This window comes from Papilio machaon, chromosome 12 (genome assembly GCF_912999745.1).
Source record: "Papilio machaon chromosome 12, ilPapMach1.1, whole genome shotgun sequence".
Classification (NCBI taxonomy): Eukaryota; Metazoa; Arthropoda; class Insecta; order Lepidoptera; family Papilionidae; genus Papilio; species Papilio machaon.
Genome location: NC_059997.1, coordinates 356,903 through 380,854, shown reverse-complemented (window position 1 = coordinate 380,854; position 23,952 = coordinate 356,903). Strand labels below are relative to the sequence as shown.

General features: G+C 38.8%; 1 protein-coding gene across 1 annotated transcript; it reads right to left on the bottom strand.

Moving 5' to 3' along the window:
• Positions 1 to 913: 913 nt before the first annotated feature.
• LOC106718897 (frizzled-2) lies at positions 914 to 21,049 on the bottom strand. The gene is made up of 3 exons (XM_045680138.1): positions 20,655 to 21,049; positions 2,764 to 2,981; positions 914 to 2,341 (listed from the first exon to the last, which is right to left on the bottom strand). The coding sequence occupies exons 2-3, from the start codon at positions 2,956 to 2,958 to the stop codon at positions 914 to 916; spliced, it is 1,623 nt and encodes a 540-aa protein (XP_045536094.1). The 5' UTR covers positions 2,959 to 2,981; positions 20,655 to 21,049.
• Positions 21,050 to 23,952: the final 2,903 nt, after the last annotated feature.

The window sequence follows — 23,952 nt, the reverse complement described above, 5'->3', positions numbered from 1 at the left end:
TTTGTAAATCAGTCGAGGCTTCGAATCGAAGACGGTAACATGCCCGTCGAGTGGCGACAGAGATGACGGTCAATATAAATTATCTCTAAATTAAATAGATCTTTACTTTAATTAAAAATACGCACCGTCAGCGCGGTCGCCATTCGGGAGCAGTTTTATACGATTTTATAAAATGTAACGAGGTCTAAGTTTCGTCCGAGACGTGTGAGCTAACACTACAATATTATGTTCGCGGATCGATAGCGAAATACAAAGGGAATTAGTAAGATTAATTTAGAGCTACCGAGAAGCGATGCGGCGAATCTCCACACTTACAACTAGTTACGTATATGATGCGGCCGCGCCGGTTGCGGGACTAGACGCCGCGGCCGCTGCGCACTCTTACACTGCGCCGCTGTGGCACTGCGCACTGTGGCACTGCGCACTGCGCCGCTGCACTGTTACATCTCTACACTGCACTTCCGAAACAGTTGGGATCGCTTATCACAAATTATGAAACGTTAAGTCTTTTTGTCTCACTTTAATGTTCCATGGCACTACAGAGTTCGGTTTGGTTTACGGGATGCCGGCCCCACCCCCCACCCCCACCGGCAACACGGCACTTTGTCAATTATGAAGTATATATTTGAAAACCCATTTGCGACCCCCCCCTCCCCCACAGTAAACAGTGTACTTTCCATTGATTTCAGAAAACCTTTGGTATGTTCGAAAACATCAACTTCATCTAAGCCGGAGTGTTGCGATGTGAACCAGCGGGTCACTAGACGGGGCCGTAGTCGGAGAGCGGCTGTCCGGAGCGCTGCGAGGGCGCGGCGGGCGCGGGCGGGGGCGCGGGGGGCGCGGGCGGCGGGTGCGGCGGGCCGAGCGGGGGGTGCGCGGCGGGCGGCGGGGGGTGCGCCGCGGGGGGCTCGCGTCACACGCCGCCCTTGGGGAGCGCGCGGTGCGGGCCGCGGCCGCCGCGCCAGACGCGCCGCCACGACTCCAGCGTCTTGCCGGACCAGATCCAGACGCCCGAGGTGATGCCCACGGCCAGCGCCATGAAGTACTTGAGCATGAGCGCGGAGTAGAGCGGACGCGGGCCGCAGGCGGGGCCGCACGCGACGCGCCGCAGCCAGCCCGCGCGCCCGCCCGCCTCGTACGCCAGGCAGCCGATGACGACGCCGGCCGGCACCGCGTACAGCACGCTGAACACGCCGATGCGGATCATCAGCTTCTCGAGCTTGTCGGCCTTGGAGCCGGCGCCGATGCCGCCCTGCCGCTTGATCACCGACCGGATGCGGAAGAGCGACACGAAGCCGGCCAGCAGGAAGGTCGCCCCGAGCGCGAAGTACACGATCAGCGGCGCCAGCACGTACTTCTTCAGGTTCTCGGGCGAGGAGTTGCCCACGTAGCAGATGCCGGCCACCGGGTCGCCGTCGACCGCGCCCGCCAGCAGCACGGCCACCGTCTTGGCGGCGGGCACGAGCCACGCCGCCAGGTGGTAGTACTGCGCGTGGCCGGCGATCGCCTCGTTGCCCCACTTCAGCCCGGCCGCCAGGAACCATGCGAACGACAGCACCACCCACCAGATCGAAGACGCCATGCCGAAGAAGTAAACCAGGATGAAGACGAGGGTGCACGCGCTGGGTCCGTTGGCGGAGGTCTTGATGACGGCGCCGTCGCATGCGATCTCGTCGTGGCCGAGCACGAGTCGCGCCAGGTAGCCCAGCGCCACCATGAAGTAGCAGGCGGAGAGGTAGACGATGGGCCGCTCGGGGTACTTAAAGCGCTGCGAGTCGATGAGGAAGGTGGTGAGCGTCATGAGGGTGGAGATGGCGCACAGGCCGCTCCAGAGCGCGATCCACACGGCCGCGAACTCCTTCTCCTCGCGCGAGAAGAAGGGGCCGCGACAAGGCGCGGCGCAGTTGGCGAGGCCGGGCACGCTGGCGTTGTGCGCGCGCACGCTCACGAGCGGCGCCCGGCACGCGCACGCGCACTCCTCGCCGCCGCCCTCGCCGCCGGCAGCGCTTTCGCAGTTTTTTGGATCCTTGCAGGGCTTGTGGGGACGGCGCGGCGGCGGACGCGGCGGCTCCGGCTCCTGCGCTCGCTCGTTCTCGTCCATGCACAGCTGGTCGGGCTCGCCCATCTTGGGCAGCTTCTCGCAGGCCATGCGCTCGGGCCACTGGAACCCGTACTTCTGCATGAGTGGTGCGCAGCCGGCGCGTGCGCGCTCGCATACGCTGCGGCACGCCGGCAGCGGCTTGGCGTAGTCCTCGATGCAGATTGGCGTGTATACCGAGCACAGGAAGAATTTGAGGTCCGGCGAGCACTTGATCTCCACCAGCGGCCAGTACTGGTGCACCTGCAACACGCACACATACGTTATTATCATTTCTACATACCACTTACACAAACCTCTATTCACTCTTTCTTATCGGAATGTCGTCAAATCTAAAAAAACGTATGAATGTTCATTATGTCGTGAATTTTTTCTCCATAGTGTCATGTTTGTACGCGGATTGAGTTCAGGGGCAAATCTCCAAGTTGGATAATAACATACAGATAAGATAGATTCAATACAAATAAACTGATAACATTTGATAATGTTTCATTTAGTTTATAACGTTCGGAAAATTTCTTCACTGCATATTTCCCTTGTACAGAGTTGTCTCATACGTTTAAAAGTTGTCAAGAAAAATGTTTCAGTGACTATTAGAGGGAAGCTCGTTTGCTCGATGAAGTCGTGATATTGGTTAATGGCTATAGTTGTTTGAGTGCACCGACCTCTAGCCCGGCCTCCTCCTGCGTGTCGTGGTCAAGGGCGTTGGGGAATGAGGTGAGGTTGTAGCCGATGCCGCGGCACATAGGGATGGTGATCTCCTCGCATCGTGGCTGCTGCAGCGCGCCGCATCCCACCAGACAGCTCAACGCAACTAGCGCCGACAGCGCGCGCCACGCGCCCTGCACGCCCGCACACATTGCGCACACTAAGCTAACCGCATCTGAAAATAGACAGCACAACATTAGAAACAATTACAACTAACGATTTAATCAAAGGTGATATAATAATTACCCATAATTGACTAGAAAAAAGAGATGTAAAAGTGACAAGATAAACCCTGAACCGTACCCATTGGAAATTAACAAGCTCTATCTTCCCCACCTGGTTTCTGGTGTCAGTATTATTTTGTCTTAAAATGTTAAGGTCCAGGACTCGTCATAAATTCGGATCTATATATGTTTACCAAAACATAGTATGCGATGCCAGTACTGATGATGTGTTTATAGTTTACGAGATAAAACCAACGTAAGCCAAGTCAAAATGAACTCTTCAAACTTTGTAATAGTATGTTTGTAGCATATTATATAACTCTAGACCGGTACAAAAAGGTACGATTACATTGTAAAAATCACGAGCCAAATATAAAATCCGTGGCGGCCGTCGGCAATCCTTCCGATACATTCACACAATCTTTTGTTCTGATAACTTATCATACTGATAGTGTGCTGCATCGACAACATACTAACACCCCAATAAGCACCGTACTGCATTGTCATAAGGTTGTCTATTGCGTGGCGGATACAGGGAGCCAGTTGAATTGGCATTCGATTTACGGAAGCTATACTCGTATTCGATCAGTAATCGCTTTTCAAGTGTTATTGGGTGAGAAGCTTCGCTGATGCATTTCACTTTTATTCTGTAGTGTTGTGACATCCTAACGACCGCTCTAACATTAGTTTAGTGTTGAACAATGGCATGTGTACATTAAGATTTATAGAGTAATAAGTTTAAACTTTATGTTATAAAGAAGCGAGCTTAATTTTTTTGGACCTGTGACTTCTAATTGTAGAACTTTATCTTCACGATGTAACAATAGGAAACAAATAAAATTAACGACAGCAATAAAGCAAATTACTCGAAATACATCGGACAAATAGTTTGTAGCTGTATTCTATAAAAAGGGGAAAATAAACGCGATCGGTCTCCGTGCAGAGGTTCGTCGAACGTTGGATGGAATTAGTTTAGTTTAAGTTAAATACTACCATTTATTTTGGGTCGAGTAAGCGCCGGGTGGATATACACGGCATGTCATTGATTAGCTACCGTAACGACGCGACGCGGTACGATCAGTTTGTACCTAATGCAACGCAGCTTCTGGGAGACTAATAGCAACACTCTTGTTACCCTTATTGTCATCAAGTTCTTGTTTTCATCACGTATAACTAACAACGCTGTGATGGACTTATTTAGGTACAATGTACGAGTACTTGCTGTTTTGAAAAAAATATTTTTAAACGAATAACAAAACGATGTCCTATCTGTGTAGTATGATATGTGCGGGAGAGGGCGCCACGACGCTTCGCGTCCAAGCGCCGGCTAATGCGCTCTTAACGACACGAGCCATCGACACGAGCTATCGACACGCGGCGTTGCGTCCGACACATCGACACAAGCCGTCGACACGGACCCGGCCGGAAGAATCCTCAATGTGGTTACAGACAACTTTACAGCGCGACATCAATATATCTTGTCAAAACCACTAAATGCATGCTTTACACAAAGCTAGCACTAACCAACTAATCTTGAGCGAATTTGTGGGAAGATTTGCTAATGGCAATAACCTCATAAAATGTAGAAATGTAGTGTTTAATAGCGAGTAAGTTTTGTTTTATTTCATAGACAACAATCATATACAAATTATATTAGCAAGAAGAAAAAAGAACACGAGGAAGAGAGCAATTGTCTTGTTACACGGATAATGTTCTGATGGACTTTGTTCACTACGACGGCAGGTATAGGAGACATGAACTACTGTTGTACACATGCCCTATTTAACTGTCTAACAGTTAATATGCGGCAAGATTAGTTTAAATACTGTTCTAACGCTTGAGGAGTGGTGATTTAAAAACAATTTTCTATTTGCACAAGTTATTTAGTCAGTACTCTAGTTAGTTAGTAGTTGGGGCTCAGTTTTCCGCAACTCCACGACAAGCGCGTATTTTGCGTGAAGTTTAGTCAGTACTAATTATTACACGAGATGAGTTAATTCCCTTATAATTTTAAAATTATACGACGTAATTAAAAGAATTAAAAGATTATAAATCTTGTACATATAATATACATAAAAAAGTGGGCAATTAAAAGAGTGCAAAGTCAGTGTGTAGGGAAACATGCCGCGGATATCAGGGCGACGTACACAATGCCGTTTGTTCTTCTTACAGAATATTTTAACTAAGACGTGGCCCTGCTTTTTGTCACTCTCAAAACACTACGCGACTACCTTTGTGTCTTTTTTGAAAGTTTAAAAGTGTCAGAAGTGTCACAGCGTCTTGTGCGCTGAGCGAGACCGGAGAAAGGATCGTGTCAAGTATTGAAAACAAAAGTTTGTTAATTAATAAAGGTGCTTTACAGACTTTTAATTATATTATACAAGTCATCTTTTATACGTGTATTTAATTGGTAATTCTATAGATATTCTAATAAACTTTTAGTTCTAACAAACATATGTATACATTTCTGCCTAGTTGTGCAATACTTATATGAAAATGTAAAGCAAGCTCGCAACTTTACATCGCTCACTAGGTTACATAACATGCGTGTGGTAAAAGTTCTAGTTTGAGTAAAACATCTGCAACATGTGCCTGTGCTCTAATGTTCAACATTACAAATTGCACTCGCCGTGCAAAACGCACAACACTGATGGGATATAAAGGCGCGCACACACCAGTGCGATCGCAACGAACGACCGCGGTATCAATTGATCGAGAGCCAACAATCGGCATCGACGTTCGCACAATCAACAGTGTGTTTAATTGTGAAATGTATTGATTGGAAAGAGCTTGTTATGAGCGTATCTTCATTATCATAAAGCACAACATTATAGGCTTTTTTTATGTGTTAAATTTGAAATCCGATTAAGTACTTCAATACAATGAAATTATGAAAAATTATAAGGTTTTTAAATAAGTTGTTGTTAAGCGTATTTAATATAAAGTAAAGAAAGCCCAAAACAATTACTTTGTAGCGGTAAAATTAATGTTAACATTTAAGACACAATAAAATTCGTTTATCTCCACTATTTGTTGAAGACGTGGGCTAAAGTACACAGCGCTCATCTGTTATACTTTAATAACATTTCTTAATCAGTTTAAACTAAAGGATGACAAACACAGAATATACTAAAACTATTTACATTGTGTTTAGAAACGTTTCTATTATAATTATCTAGGTTATAAAAATAACATGCACAAGATTAACATTTAAAGGTTTCTGTATACATATTACGTTAGTAGATTAGATTATAAATTAAGTTTAGACAAGAAAAGATTCCATCCTCTTTAATATTTCATCATCAGCTCACTATACGTCCCCACTGAGGGGCTCGGAGCCTACCCCAAGTTAGGGGTGACTAGGCCATAGTCAACCACGCTGGCCCAATGCGGGTTGGTTGACTTCACACATATCATTGAATTTTTTCTCAGATATGTGCAGGTTGCATCACGATGTTTTCCTTCACCGTAAGAACGTCGGATAAATGTACATATGTAAATCGAAAATCGAAAAACACATTGGTACATGGCGGGATTCGAACCCAGGACCTGCAGATTGCAAGTCAAGTGCTTAACCCCTGAGCCACCGACGCTGCTTTAATATTTGTTTTATGTTTATTATAAGGATCAGGACAATACCACAATACATAATTTGCAAAGCTTCTTAAATCAAGAAAAGCAATGTATTTCTAGTTCTGAGCAATGATGCGCGTAGGATGAGAAATATTTCAATGAGTAAGCGGATGAGTTAATATAAAGAAAGTTGTGTCACAACTTTGGACTAAATTTCTTAATCAGACGTTTTAAATACCACACAAAGCCTATATTATAAGGTACAAATGTTAAATGAAATAAAAACTAAATCGTTTGCAGTGTGGCCACACCTCGTCCTGTCTTACTTGGTCGCGATTATTCCGGTTCAGTGGAAGCAGTAACATTAATTCAGTACAGTGTAGTCCGGACGTGCGCGACGTTTTGTCGTTTTACCTTATTTGTTAGCGCGCGTGTTAGTTGCCGCAAATCAATGCTATTTTAAAGTTCGATACGGGATCGTTGCCAAGGAATTCATACTTCATCACTCATACTTCGACTGACAATGACGGTTCATGTCAGGCAACCGTTTTTCTTGTAGTCGAGTGGACACGGATTGTAATTAGCTGTGAACTCCGAAATTATTAACAAAGCACTCATGTCGCTTTTTAAATGACAATTATGTGCTTGAGCAAAGAAAGCAATTGTTTGCAGAGAGGTCACTGTCACGTAGCGGTGGTCTCATGCCCGACAATTATCCGTACCAATTACGCACATATTAATAAATACGCTAATAGCGTCTAACTTTCAGGTCTTGGCTGGTGCTAAAGTCTTTTAACTATTTTAGTAAAACCATAACAAAAACGTTAATAGAAAAACTGTATGAGGAAATATCTGTCCTTTGTCTCTTAATCCCATGAAGGTTTGATTTGTTTGTGTACATATTTGTGCTGATATTTCACTGTAGTGGGAGGGATACATCTTTCATCACAGTTGCAGTAACGGTACATCCGCCAGCTTCCATTCAAGTCCTGCGAGGTGGAACACCAGAGCACGCAGCGGGAACATATCGCCGTATGGAAAGTTTGACGAATGTTGGTGCGAATTGCGTCGCCCGCGTGTCGCGAGGTTGACGCCCGATCGTTTGGCTGCGGGCCAACTGATTAAAAGCTTATAGACTGGAGCGTGGTGTAAGGCGCTGGCGGGAGCGGGTTTACAGTAACTGTATATATCTGCTGCTTATTACCAGAACTTATTATTTACTTTATACCAATTTACTTCTACTTGTTAATCATATTTATTTCGACACAATGTTACAGTTTAACTTAAAATGTCTTTCAATTTTTGAAGTTCACATTTATAGTTTTGTTGTTCATTATTCGTAATCCATCAACGTATGACTAATATTCTCAAGTTTTCTTATTTTCTTGATATTAATTTTTATAATAATTTTAAATTTACCGCCCAACGCATGCGATTTGCGGCAAGCACGCATCTCGTTACCGCGCTAATGAGAGTCCGCACAAACGCGCGCCTCATGCCGTGTTATCCGCTTCAATGTGTCGCCGCGCCGCTCTATCCTCACAAACTGCTATCTTATCTGACGATATTTGCTGATGTTAAATTTCTATAACCTTCATTTGTAAATTCTTATAAACTTACCAGACACTAGTGTGCTATATTGTTAAACTGACAACTTTACAGTCTCAGTAATAATGTTAAAGCAACTCTTCCAAGTTACGGGAACTTTATACTCGTAAGACATTTTCGGTAAATTTCTCCATACAACTAACAAACTTTTTTCTAGATACTTGTAAGCAGTTGCTGTTTATTATAGTATTTATATGGAAATAAATTTGTTGACAAATGACATATGTTTTATTACTTAGAAGTGAGCAGATGTGAGCAATTCTCTTGAGGCTACGTTATAAATATAGACGGACACAAGTGCATTTTAATAGTGTTACGTATCGAACAACTTATTTATGCGTTCGACGAATTGTGTAACAAATTACACATTATAATGTAGTTGAATTCGAAAGTTTTTTTATCATTTGTGTAATTTATAAATTGTGTAATATTTTACACATGTTTAATGACAATTAAAACTGTGAATGAATTACTTTACGTGAACTGAACGCTAGTTCACAATCCATTGTCATCGTGTGCAATAAAATTAAACACATTATATATTTATTAAGTCCTATGTGATACATGTGATAGTGCGTAACTTGTGTGTCATGATGTTATTCAGCTTGGGAGGTCACATTAGATGATTTATTGCATACAAATTACAAATAGACATCTAAATAGAGTATGATTTATGAATCACGTAGAGAGACGTGATCTGTAAGTGATACAGGTTGAGTATTAAATATCAAGTAAGAAGATTACTAAGGCATTTTTGTGAGCTTTGATTCTCGGTAGTTCTAGTTCAGATTGTTTATTGATTTTACGCGATAATTGGTTGTGGTTATTTCTTTTTAATTTAATAAAAGAAAAATGTGCATAGAATTTGTCGCCAGTGACAGTTTTCTATATGCGTGATTTGTTTGGAACACTTTTGTTTTTCGGATTATTTTATGACAAACTTGTTGGTCTAAGATAGGAATTTATTGAGAATTTCTTTTGTATAAACAGTCCGTGTATGTTATGTTAAATGGTCACCCTCGCAGCTGTAGTGACCACATGAACCGCAAGGTGACGCTGTAGTTATTTACGACGTCCCCGACAACACGGTAAAGTAACACTATAAAAATACAAACTAGCTGTTCGTCGGTTTGACGAGATTTATAAAGCGATGCAGGGACACTTAATTTTAGAAAAAAAATTGTAAAGTGAAGCTATACTATACTGAAGTTAAAACTTAAATTATAAGAATGTGGAACAGATGGTACAAGCCTTACTTACACCTTTTTGCGGATAAGGAGGTGTTGACAGGCGCTGAAATGGCCGTTCTTCCAAGAGCTCTTAACAACAGATGTTTGACTAGTATGGGAATAAATATTGTTGCTTTAAATTTACTCTTTTATAATATTGGTTGCTTGTAGTTTGTAAACTAATCTTGTACCGTAATCTTTTAAATTTGTATTTTTTGCTTTAACAAGTTAAATTGGAACCGAGATTAAAACGGTTTTGAATCAAAAAATCGCAGTTCAAAGCTATCTCCGGTTAACCAGAAATGTAAGTTGACATTTTAAATAACAAATCGCGGGGTGAAGGCGCAGAGAAGAGCGCGGGGCGGCCTCAACCCCGGGCCTTCGCCCTCGGGCGCACAGTAATCACCTCCATTGGGTCAACGTTTTCTTGCTCCCGCCAATTTTACGCTTGACAGATCAAACTTGAGCTTCTCGCGGCCTAAGTAACAAGAAATGGCGGGAAAGTTTTCTTTTTGAAAAGATTTTGTTTTCTTAATTAACATAGGGTTTGGTTGACTTTCGTTTCCTTAATTGCTTAATTTGTGCTGCTAGGAAAAGGCCAGCTTCAAAGTTGAATATTAAGGATTAAATAAAAATATTTTTAAAAAAGAATTTTACGACAAGGTATACAATAATTGAATACTTTACGTCTTATAGAAACATCTTCAGTAAAAAAGTTATCAGGAATTTGACTCAAGATGTTTTCTTAGGTCTCGAGATTTTTTTAAAGACAAAAAAAAAAAACGCGAAAACGGAGAATTGTAGTAAAAATGAACATTTAAATTTGTTTCATAATTAGATTTCTTTTTGTAAGACGCGCCATAAGCAAATTCCGACTTGACAACTCAGAGACGAGATGACCGTCCCGGATAACCGGGTTAGATCTGGTCCCCCGGGCTCGGACCCGGATTAAGATGTTTTTACCTTTCGCCCTATCTCCGCGTAGGGAATTAGTCGTAATTCCTAAGTTTACTGAGACTTGTTCGCGAAGTTTTCACGCGGAATCCTCTTCGAATTGGAATCCCAACTTGATAATATCTCGGAATGTTTAATATCACTATAACCTGAGGTCTATCGAAAACAGTTTAATTACTTTAGTATAATAAAACTTGTGCTAAGTTTTATTAACTTAAAAAGTTAAGTTCTTATTTCATCTCGGTTTTTATACAAAGTAAAATGAAGTGGAAATGGTAGCTTGAATTTACTCATATATTATCTTAGGTAGTAATTACAAAGCTGCTGATTATATATCAGTTGTTGACGTGGTATTAGCGGGCTAGTAAACAAGGGAGACTCATACGGACGTCCGCCGCGCCGGACGTCGGCACTGACCTGCCTGTACATATACACACAATACGTCTTTGTCTCGTGTTTGTACAATTAAACAAAACTATACAGGATGCATTACGTGCTACTACCTCAGTTATAAACGATATGTTTTCATATAGCATCGACTGTTCTCAAATACTATACAGGGGGTTCGTGAAAAATATTATTATATTAGATTGTTCAGTGCAAAGTACAAGTTACGGCTGAATAGTTAAGATTCTAATAAAGTTAAAAAAAATATACAAAACATCACCGTCCCTTCACGAGAAATGGTGACAAAAAGTGAACAAAATACTTTTCTAATAAACTAACCATAAAATAAACATGAGACAAATAGCAGATAAAATAAAAAGTTGAGGATAAAACAAAGCTTGTATTGTTTAGTAAATATCAGAAGTACTTTTACCTGCGTACATTGTGCGCGGGGACGGAAAAGGGCAAGCGTCTAGATTGTTTTACTGCACTCATTTAGCTTTACAATTTCTAATATAATAGCGATGCTTGTTTTGTTTTATTTTAGTTTGTCACATTGTCACAAAAACATGACTGAAAGTCTATCTTCTTTATTTTATTTTAAATGTGAATTTTATTGTTATAATAATACTCTGTTGTTTCCTAGACAAGTTAGAAAGCAAAATTGTTTCAAGGACGTGGTTGGAAGAACAAGTTTTCAACGTCGTCGTACCAACTAATGATATTTAATTTTATTAGAACTCGCTTGTAGTACTATTGTACTACAAGCGAGGATATATCTCGACAATAGGATATATCTCGCGTCGATGATCAAACGTTTTCTTAATAAGTACACGTGTACTAAATAGACGATAGTTTCGATTCCATATGTCGGGTTATTGCTACCACAGTTGACATATCGAATATGGTTATATGTCTACATCGGGTGTAACGACATCGGTCGCTCGCAGCTCTGCGCCAGACACGCGTCTATTTCGGTTCACTGTTGGTTTGTTTTTATCTCGTCAGTTACCGAGAACGCACGAGGCTCGCTTTAACTAAATACCAGTGCACCGTGTCCTGTAATCGATCCCTATGTGATCGCAACTTGCGGTCACTTCGTGGAATTGCTTCAGCTGTCTTACACAAAAACGAAATGCTAATGTAAATTGTTCACGTCTGTAATCTTTATATCTCAATCGATTTAATGACTTCTGATGAAATTGTTTATATTTATATTAACTAGTTCTATATTGAACATTTAAGAGTCTATGGAAATAGGAGAGTGTAGACAAAAATTATGGATAAGAACTTCATCACTCCCGGGAAATTCTGTAAAGGAATTGGACGACTTTTAAAACATTTTTATCGCTACATCGAGCTATATTTGCGTAAAACTAATCGCAGAAGGACTCCCAAATTACACAGTTAGAAATGTCATTCGCTTGTATTAGGAGTTGGCCCTTTTTTCCCTATCGGTCGGTCGCAGGTAAGCGGGAGAGCATGATTTATAGCCCGCTCGTTTGCTCAAATAATCGATCCCCGGCGAATTGAGTGTATTAGCCGATTGTGGTCCTTACCAATATTGGAAGAAGGGCCACTTTGGTCTGTTCCTTTACTGATGCATCGCTACGTAATGGTGCTAACGAAAATACTTCGTGCATTGTTGCTCGGAGGACAAATATTTGGACAATAAACTCTCATAAATTTGACTTTAAAAATTGCTTGTGATAATACAGGTCGATTATAATAAAGTTTACGAGCTTCATTTTAAAGGCCTGTTGTGTAAAACTGTTGCACAGGAATCTGTATAAATGAGGCCTTACAAATGCATGGGATGGTCTGAAATTAAAACAATAGAAAAAGCCGATTTAAATGAAGCCGATGTTACAATTATTATTATGTAAACTACTGGACTATTGTAATATAACTGTAACTCAAACGAAGACTTAAAAACTGGCTGGCAACAAAAATGAAAACGTACAGAGCGCGAACACAAAGCATCGCCTCTTGCCACAAACTAAAAACTGCGTTAAGCGTTCCAATTTCCTGTTCTTTCGCCCACAAAGCACAGAACGTAGTGGCTGAGAACTAATATTGCCAGTTTAGATCCATAGGGGAGTCCTCCCTGATGACGTGACTTGGGTTTCCCGTGGGGTGAAGGGCGGAGGGACTCCGCGCGAGGGAACGCCTGGCCTCCGCCGCTGATTACCTGCGCCTTTAATCGAAACACAAAGCTTTTGAGTGCATCGTTAATTAGTACCTAAGCTTACACGTTATTGACATCAGCCCCATCAATGATACCCCGCCAAGAATACATGATCAAGACTAATCTAGGGACTACAAAAATATCCCAGACAGAAAGGTGCAGTATATCAAATGATACGAATGGATTAGGTCAATAATCTTAGAATGAAGACTACTTTGATTTCTACAATTTACTTAACAGACATGCCAGTCAAAATATGTCATTTACTAAAAGGGTTCAAGTTCAATTAATACGGTTTATTTGATTCCTAGCTAATGTCAACTCTAATCGGTTACCAATGCTTACGTATAGTATCGAAGTTAAAGAGCAAGATAAGCTCCAGTAACATGTATGTAGTAAGTTTGTAATAGCCTCGCAATATGTTGGCGCGGATTGCGGCGATAGCGACCGATATCTTATCGCCTTGTACCAGAAGAATCTTTATCAAGCCATGAGAACATGTTTGTGACAGCTATAAATCATAATGAAGTAGTAATATATAAGTACAATGGAATTGCTTTGGTTCCATATATAATGTTAGTAGATATTGAAAAAACCTTTTAGTTTTATGATGACTTAATACTTTGCAGACTTACAAGTAGGTATAAATATTATACTCAGTGAAAATTTTGTCTAATGTATCGCGTTGACTACAATTGGTTTTACTGCAGTTGTGTACACTGTGGTGTGTATAGTGCACGGCGATATTTGTGATCGATGAGGTCGGTGTAATAATGCCGCGCGATATCGACGCTATGAATTATTATAGCTGCCTCTACTGCTGGTACTCCAGTATGAAGCTAACAAATACAGATTGTTTTGATTGCTTGTAAATAATGTTAATATATAGAGAAGTTTGAATGCGATATCCGATATCTAACGTTACTTTATCTAGTGTAGCTTTCTAATACGTGGTTGAATTGACATAATAGGTAGCCAAGTACTTTTAAACTTTCACTACCAAGACCTGTAATATATGGAGTTTGTAGAGACAAAAGTTGCAGCTGATTCTGTTCTGAAATTAAGTCAGATTAGAACAGTGACTAATCCATCCAGTTTAGTTATTCTGTCGGACTGTTACGTACTAAATCTTTAACCTATATATGCTTTACTAATGAATATTAAAATTATTATTAATTTATTAGGGCAAGTATTCGAGTGGATAATCTCCGAGAGCTATTATCAGTACACAGCAAATCCCCGGGGAGTGGCGTGGTTGCGGCGCGGGAGAAGCCGGATTAACATCGGTGTTAAGGTATCACTAATTATAACCGATTACAACATCCCGACCAACACACGACATAACCAGGAATCTCAAGTTCAGTAACACCGACTCGTCCGGTGAATATGTGAAAATCGTAGTTGCTATGAACCCTTGTCTATGGAACTTGCACTCTAAATGTTACTAAGTTCATAAGAAGCCTGCATATTATGACTTTTGGTAAAGAATAAGGTACCCAAATCATTGGAAGTCAAAGCATTATGGACCAAGAGATAGGATGTCGTAGTATTATTCACATTAAATTTAATTAACCAACAGCTTATACAAATGTTAATATTTGACCGCAACAGCTGTTATACATAAAACAATAGACTTACATAACACTAGATGATCAATCATGGTTAATGTTTGTAAAACAATGTTATATTGATACAACACTGTTAGTTCGCTCCATTCGTTACCGCTGCAGTGGAACTCTACTCTAGTTATTTTATAAACAATGTCGGTAAACGCGTGCCACAGCTTAATAATGGCCACTTGTCACATAAGTGACACGTTTCAACAACTCCGTGTGTATCGGTTAATGAAAAACAGTTTTGTCAACATTTTTTTTTTTAATTCAATTAACGGTCTCAAAGATCAAAAACTTATCAATGTTTTTTCAGAATGATAAAACATTGTATTAGTTGGTTAAATAAATTGGTAACATTATAAAAGCACAACGCGGTGTACACAGAGAGACACGGTGCTATTTATCAATGTTATTAACAAGGCGCGATACACAATGGCGGACGCAGCGGGCTATCGCGGAGGCTCGTTAATTTTCTTAATACAACCTCCGTGGAGATCCACGGGAACATTACTAAAGAGGGAAACAAGATCTTAGTACAACTGGTGTTGGTTTTAATGGTATTTATTACTGTTAGGTGTGTTTTTACTGATGCAGTGTCACTTGCAATCTATTTATTAAGTTCGCTTTGTAAAAATTTATTTATGTAGTGTAGTACAATTGAGAATACAGGAATTGTGCGAGTTAATAAACAGAATACGGGACAAAACTATGAAATATATCCGCATTAGCGCGTCAAGTACCAGGGCTGCATAAACGGCGCGGTGTTTACGTAAGCTGCCAATGAGTTAATCACCTCTGTCGGACTCCGGTCGCGCGGCAACGGGAAACACGTCACTGGACGCAATGTTACAAATATGATATTAATTTACTTGTGTTTACGTATATTTGCAGTTATAAAGCAGGATGTTTTATTTAGGTAACACATAACAGTAACCAAGGTTACCGGGAGTAAGTAAAACTTCTACAATTGTGTTGGGAAAGGTTTGAAAGGTATCGAGATGATGGCAAGAAGAAACAGACTTTGTGTTCCTTGAAGGGTGTCTACATGTAGTAGTGGATGGCTCTTGGCTATATATATGTAGTCAGTACATAGCGACATTTGTTAACAATGCTTAACGTCGTTATTACGAAAATGTTTAAACTTTTTTTTCAATGATTTCAACATGAAAAAAATTACGAACTCAAAAAAACATTTTTAATAAAATTTACCATCCTTTTATATTAATCGTTAACAAAACTCGACAAATGCGAAGCACTTGAAAAATGAAATTTCTTAACCAACCAGTAGGATTTGAAGGATTAACATGCGTGAGTGAATTCAATGACGTTTTAAAACACAGCCAGTTTAAAAACATTTTATGTTACACAGATAACTTTTCGAGTCGGAAATACTCGTGTAGAGTAGCTGCATAATAGAGTGGGCATTATGGCCGCACCGAAACGGCACTGCATTGCTCTGTGCATGCGTGTGGGGTACAGCGTACAGTTGCGTGCACTGTACAAACTTGAGTCTATTCATAACTATTTACTACTTAACTGTCCAAAGTATATAAGTATCTTACTACGTATTATTGCAGTTCAATCCGCTCCTTAAAAAATAATTAATACACTTGCACAGTTGATATTTTCATATTAACAACAACATACTGTATTATTTTCAATCTTAGTGATAACATCTTAGAAACAAAGAATAGTCAGAGTTTATAAAGGTCTATTTAGCAAGCTTTAGGAAGCTGTAAAATATAAATGTGCGCAGTGAAGTGTTAGGCACGAAAGCCCCTGCTCATCAGGTAATAATAACCGTAACTGCGGTAATTGTTTGGCCGGAGGTTCGAAGCATCTGAGGTGTTAACTGCGTAATGTACCTCTCCAGCTCACATTAAGAACCCTAATTACCCTAGGGTCTAGACATACTCAAATATTTAGATAAAAACTGCCAATTATATATAGAACTTGATATATTATGAATGAGGGTGATCGTATATTATCTGTAACTAATTCGGATTAACATTTAATCCAAAATTATTTTCAAGTACATTTCAAAGAATTTCAAGTTTCAATTCCATATCGGGAAAAACATTTCTAAAGATATATTTTACAGTAATCTGTACAGAATAAAATGCAAATTATAAAATTGAACGACTATTGAATTGATAAAAATGTTTAATTTATATTTTGACAATATCTATGTTGAATTACAGAGCGTGTGGCGCGAGCTACGTTGGCGATGCAAATGAGGTGCGGTCGGTCTGTAACCGAAAATGTACGCACAAATTTGTGTATACCCTCACAACTGGCCGGCAAACATAAGCCCAATGCCGTGTGAATACATGCACCAAATTTATGCAGTTGTCCGGATAATCCTCTTAAAAATATTCACTGTAAATTCATTATTTACAATTTAGAAACGACTGAAATGTATGGAGATATTTAAGTCTTTGAAATGATATTATTTATCAATATATAAATACACAATAAACAGTTAAATTAAAGATTGTTAAAAACAGTTAATATAAAATTGGCATTTAGCTTTGATCTTTTAATTGTCACAGAACTCGAAAGCCTCGAAAGCCAGATTATAGTCTAAGTTTTGCTTTTCAGAATTAACAAAAGACGTCAAGAACTATCCCTATAACAATAAGAATGTGGTAAGCCTACAATCTTGGAATACGGTGTTTGTTCCCCGGCCATCGACCCATGCCGACTTTATATCCGTTCAAATGAGTACTAATTATGTGTAATGCGTTTTACCTGTAATTAGGAGGTGTTAGATAATGTGAAACAGTACAGCACACGGTTGCCGTGCTGCCGCTGTTTGCTCTCAAAGCCCACCTCTTGCTTTCGCTGGGAGCTAGCGCATATTGAACAATCACAGAAAACGTATTCTAGAGTTCTGCCCTCCACATTTATATTGGTAAGGTTAAATAAGCTTTTTTCAATTGAGCATTTTATAACAATAAAGTCATCGCGTACCAGTTTTATATTAATTTGGAATTTAATCACTAACTACTTCTTGCATTTTAACCAACAAACATTTGTACTTAAATCGTGTGTTATTCCATTCATTTTAAAAGACTTAAGTTATTGAATCACGCAAAAACAGTCAATCAACACTTAAATATAATCTATAAAGTTATACGTTGGATTCGTGAAGAATTTTAATAGTAACTTTTTTCTACTATGGTTGCCCATTTAGTCCACGTTTGGCAGGACTCGAAACACGTTAAACGTTTTGAGAATTACTCCATTAATATTCAACGTTTCCCAAGTGTACTCAGAGATCCTTGTGAGGAATTCTGTGCACCATTAAATTGTATCACAAAAAGTTAGTGAATAAATATTTAATAAAAAGTATTCGATGATCGCATATTAATAATGCGAGGAACTGGTCGCGACACACAGCTGGTCATTAAATTATACATTTGTATTTTGTAATGCAATGAGCATCTCTTACTGATCTCAAGAATACCTATCATAGAAGATTCAGTTAGTTTAGTGTTCGATTAACAAAGCAGTTGATGTTTGATTTAGAACTGTATCAATGAAATAAATTCATTTAATAAGTTGTTATTAATAGAATTAATTAGTTAATTATTCCTCAGGAAAGTTTTAATGTTTAATTTAATCAAAATTATAACAAAAAAATTACATTTGGATTAACCGATGTGGTTACTTATAATGTTGTAAAGATTTGTTTTATCCTTTTTTTATCAACTTTGCTTTTTAACTAACTTAACCAACACCTAAAGACTGAGCCAATTCCGTACACTCCTTAGAAGATTTCTTCCTCCGAGATTTAGAGTTAGCAAGTGTTGACGGCAGAAATCGGGCAGGCAGGTAAAGAGTGTAGTAATCAGGAGTGTACAGGTAATGGTACAGAGGCAGGAAAAGGCAGTCAGGAACCAGGAGGCGGTCGTAAATACGGCGTGAGTCAGGCGGGCGAAACGGGCGGCTGCTCGGTCGGGCTATTTTAGACTCGCGAGAAAGTGCATCGCCGAGGAAGGAACCGGACAGTTAAGGCCGCCCATCACACTATGCGTCCATTGTTCGACTTGTATTCTCAATAAATAATTGTTGCATAGAGCAAGTTGATGCTAAACTGGCTTCTTAATTGTCTATTTTTTGAGGATGAAGGCAAACGAATCATTCGAATGAACAGTTTCAGCTTTACCATAATTTAATAAATTAAATGTATTCCGCTAAAAGCCTTCTACAGCGATTGGAGTGCGAGAATTTTAGGTAATAAAAATACGAGGAAACATGTACGGCATGAAGGCAAGAATTAATTTTAAGCGAGTTGAGCGTGTGCCGACGGCCTAAGATGTATGTTTGAGTTCTGGGGATAAGGTGGCGTGTGCGGGTGCGATGCGCCGAGCTTACGATGCACACCTTTCAAATATTTTAAACAATCCTGGCCACGAGCACTTGTACAATGTGTACATTGTACATGTTGTGATGTACATCGTAGTGTTGTACCGTTAGCTAAGTTACATTTATAGATCACGAGGGATTATGTAGTTATAATGTAACTTTGATTAATTCGTCACAACGTATATTGTTTCTTGCATAAGTTTTTTTTTTCTTAAATTTTGTGTCCGTGCCTGTTATAATCTATTTAATTTATAGACATTCTTAAATAAAATATTAAACAATGATAATTAATGCTAATAGTTATCAATAAATTTGTTAACTTTTACGTGTTTCTGTAGAATGTAATAATATTTGCATTTCGCCTATTTTATTTTTAAAAAGGAGTAAATCAACTCACTTTATAGCAGGTCAATAACTTTGAAACATGTTTCATTCCTAATACTAACTGGTGCCCGCGACTCCGTCCGCGCGGATTAAAAAAAATAATTAGCCTACGTGTTCTTCCAGACTATGTTCTACACCAATGCCAAATTGCATCGAGATCCATTGAGCCGTTCCTGAGATACCTTCACACAAACATCCGTCCATCTTAACATTCACATTTATATTATTACTATGATTAACTTAATTTGATAAAATAATATATAACGGACAAGTAACCTTTTTAATTTAGTAATGCACGTGTTCTCCTTCTAGAATATATGTAGTAAAAAGATTTATTGTCTGTTAAAATTACACAAGTGATATTTCTTACTGACCGAAGCTAAAATTAATTTTCTACAGATTTTAAAGACCCTTTGTTTCAATTCTTTATTTTTACCAGTAATTTTGTACCGGAAGCTAAGCACTGTTGAGTCCAGTGGGAGTTTATTCCTCGCCTCGCGCTTTTGCATTTCCGGTAAATTTTAACGCCAAGAAATTTATGAATTTCTTTTAAATGGCTAACGAGACGAGACTCGCCTGCCACCGCCACGGTCTGACATTATGAAGGATAGACCGTTTTATTTTAACTACACAATCACCACCGCGACAGATACGTAATTGGAACAATTTTGAAAATGGTTTTAATCCGGCTACTATCATTTCTTTCTGTCATTAATAATTTTTCTTTGTAGTGTTAAAAACTCGGTTATTCTTTATCGCATTTCGCGAGGAAATAAACTTTCGGTGACACTTAAAAATAAGCAAATTAATTCTTTACCGATGAAAAAAATTATAATGTTAATATGTGATAATTAGGTTAAATATAAGTATTATATTTTGTATAGTTCGTATGAATTATAAATTAAATTTATAAAACATTTAATTTAATTTATGTGACATGTGCATCTAAGAAACAAAGTACGTGCATATATCTCCAAGCTTAACAAAATAAACATTTTTATACAGAGTAAAAACCATTAAATTTTTAATTTGTTGTGTATTAAGTATTAATTTGCATAATGGTTATAAATAAGTTTTTGTGATAAAACCAGTGTAAGGTGCAGGCAATAAAATGAATATTGAAAACAAATTCCGCGACCTGTAAATGGTTGCGCGGACGAGCTTGTCGTGGCGCTTTCAACCTAAGGATATGCGATGATATATAAAATTATTGGTGCATTCTGTTGCGAATTCGTACACCACTATCTCATCGAGCTCAGTTATCGGTACAAACGAATCCTATAGCGTTATCACGTAAATATGTCGATAAATACTCACCGCTTTAGTAGCAGTCGAGCGCGAGCGGCCGGTGCACAACACAACACTCACACAACAATCTCACCGTCTTCTAAAACAACACCTAATTGAATCCATGTTATCATTTAAAGGTATCGATTAGAGTCACACGCGGTGAAACGGTTCTCTCTGCGACGCGTATATTTTTACATTCAACTGTGACTATTTCTTTGCTGTTTTTCGTTAAATCTTCACACAAACTAATGCCGCCGTTCCGTTACTGGCCTTGTGATATGGCGTTAATATAAAACCAGTAATGATTTGTCACTAGATCAGCTGAGCGATAGTTAATAACAATATTAACGTTCACGTAAATACACAAATTTAACACGTACAACTAAAACGACGCGCAGACGGGAACTGACGAGACCGACTGAGACGAGTGAATGAACGGGGCGTGTTTGAGGAGGAGGGGCGGGGTAGAATTGGTCGCGCAGTTCGCGTCAATAGATGGCGCTAGCTGTCGATTCAGGACTGTGTGAAAATTTTCTTTTTGCGACAGACCAGTTACTACTTACTAGACACAAGGGCAAATAATAACATGAGACATCAAAGACTTAATCAACAGCATTAATGCATTCGAACAACTTTGTATAGTAAAATTTCCATTACATGAAAAAGAATAACGATCTAAAGGATTTTCTGAATAATTACATACGGCGACGACGGTACGGCAGCCGCTTTTAGATTAGGTAAACGTTTCAAATTATCCCCGTGGAACGTTTACTTTGCGTCTTTATTGAATTTGCTTCGAAACGGAATCAATTTGTGAAAATCTTGTTACAAATTTACACAGGACGTGGATTAGTGTGTACATTGCATTAGCTGGAGCGCTAGATTGATTTTTATAACGAGCGTCAAAGTGTTGGACAAATGTAAAAATTCCATTAAATTTCGGAACCGCAATCGTAATTGAGAATAAGACCCGATTTAAGTCGTCGCGTCGTCCGCAGGGAGAAGGACGAAGGGTGAAGGGACTCCAGACTGTTATCTTGGGGCTCGATCGCTGGATGGCAGTCATTTTCTAACGGCCCCTTTTGCGAGGGACTACGACGGTCGCTTGAAGAATTTTAGAACAGCACTTAATTATTTTTTTATTTTGTATCTTCATTATATTGGCTTTATTATTATTTTATAATTTAACTGTTGCATTGTGTAATTGCGGAAGATGGAGGACCTCATACTGTGCAAAGCATTAGGGAAGGCCTATGTCCAGGTGCGGGTGATCGTGTAAACAAATACATACAATACAGTCATTTATAATGACAACGTAATATCTAGAGTATCAGTTTAGGTCAAATAGAACAATATGCATTCATAATCACGGTTCGATCATTGTAATAAAAATTCGTAGAGGTTGTAAGGTGTTCTTCGGATATATTTAATTTCTTAAGTTTATATTCTTAGTTAATAAAGCTGTTCAAAGCAAAATATTCTTATCTATGGTTCTTTGTACAGATTAATTCTTCTGAATTAAAGATTTTATGACTATATCTCAGAATACAATTTAACTGAACATTGAGTTTTCAGTAAGATTATATGCGTCCTAATTGAAAAGATATAAAACCGCTCACAAAGAACTTCACTAAAACAAAATCTCGCTTTGAGAAGAAAAATTATAAATCTGTATTAAATGAAATACTTTGGATGCACGTTTTCTTTATTCACTTCAAGATACAGTTAACAAAATTATTCATTATATTTTAAATCACAAATTTTTCTTTGCTATTTTTAATACGCCAAATTAGCATCAATTAATATTTAAATTTTACTAATATTATAAATACGAATGTCTAGATGGATGTTTATTTGAAGGTATCTCCGGAACACATAGGCTACTTATTGTTTTATTATTTTTAATATCGCGTGGACGGAGTTGCCGGAGAAAACTAGTCATTTTATAATTACTGTTTATTGTCTAGATTCTAGACTCTAGAACTCTAGATGTTTTTTTTTTCAAGCCGTCATTTCATAAGTAACGTGACAAGAGAATAATTGACATGACTTTCAGTTTAAAAGGGTTTGGAGGATTTAATTTATTTCTGGCAACCCCTTTACGACTCGGACGTGACAATTTTTTATTTAATAAATTGTAGAGTAATAAAAGTGTAGTCATAACGAGGGTCATTTATATTACAATATCAAAAATGTAGATAAACATTTGAAGTGTAGATGCGTGACTTTAACTTATTTGGTTAACAACGGGCGCGGTGAAATGCTTAACCAGTTTGCACATCGAAATTAAACTTTAAAGTAACTAAGTTATGTCTTAATTTATATAACTTGAAAGCTATGCTCACAGCGCGTTTAGATTTTACTCCAATTAGTTAAATTTATTATTTTATTTCGGTTATAAAGTTATGACAAAAGTTTGTGTGATTTTTTTTTTTAATTTATCATCGTTAGTAGAAACTGCTTTGGTTGTTAGTTCACACAGTGACAAATTTTACGGTTAATTAACTGATAATATGTGCATTTGTATGAGTAATATTATGTTAATTAAATTAAAGCCTAGATAAAGTATTTACAATCAAAGTAACACCTTTTGAAAATCACATTTACAGAGACCCGTAGGATAATATAAATATATGAACACGTGCACTTATATACAAATAGTTCCCAAAAAAGACGACAACACTATTCTATTAACGCAATAATAAAGCAATAAATATGATGCGCTAGTGGTATTGTCTATGCCCTATGACAGATGATAGAAGCATAGACAATGGATGGCGATACGGACAGATAAGCGGCTGATTTATTGTGTACGCAGCGCCTAAATCAATTATATGGCGACGCCCGACGCTCGCTACTCGCTGGGGTTATGTGTTATTGATTACTTTAAAACGTCATACTCAAAAACAATTGAATATCGATCAATATAAAATGATACGAGAGAAAAAATGAGACTTGAATCTTCGGTAAAAAAAAGCAAATGTAATTGCCATTTGAGTGTAAAATGAAGCATCGACTAAGTATATATTTCATACCCATCCTGTCTTACAATGTTAAGTATGTCACATAGCTTATTAAGCTAGAAAGGAAAGTGAGCTTTATAAGATACGAGCTTTCTAGTCTTATTTGTCTCAAAGTACTAGGCATGCATAATTGTAGTTCAGTTTGCATATCGCATGTCTGAAGTGCGGTTTGCAGGCCCACGCACAAAGTTGCTTCGACTTGACCGCGTCGTATTATCTGGCACGTAGGTGGTAAGTACACGCTCAGGGTCCATAGGGCTTTTGTTAGTGGCACTTCGATTAGCGCAGTGGGTGTAGCACCG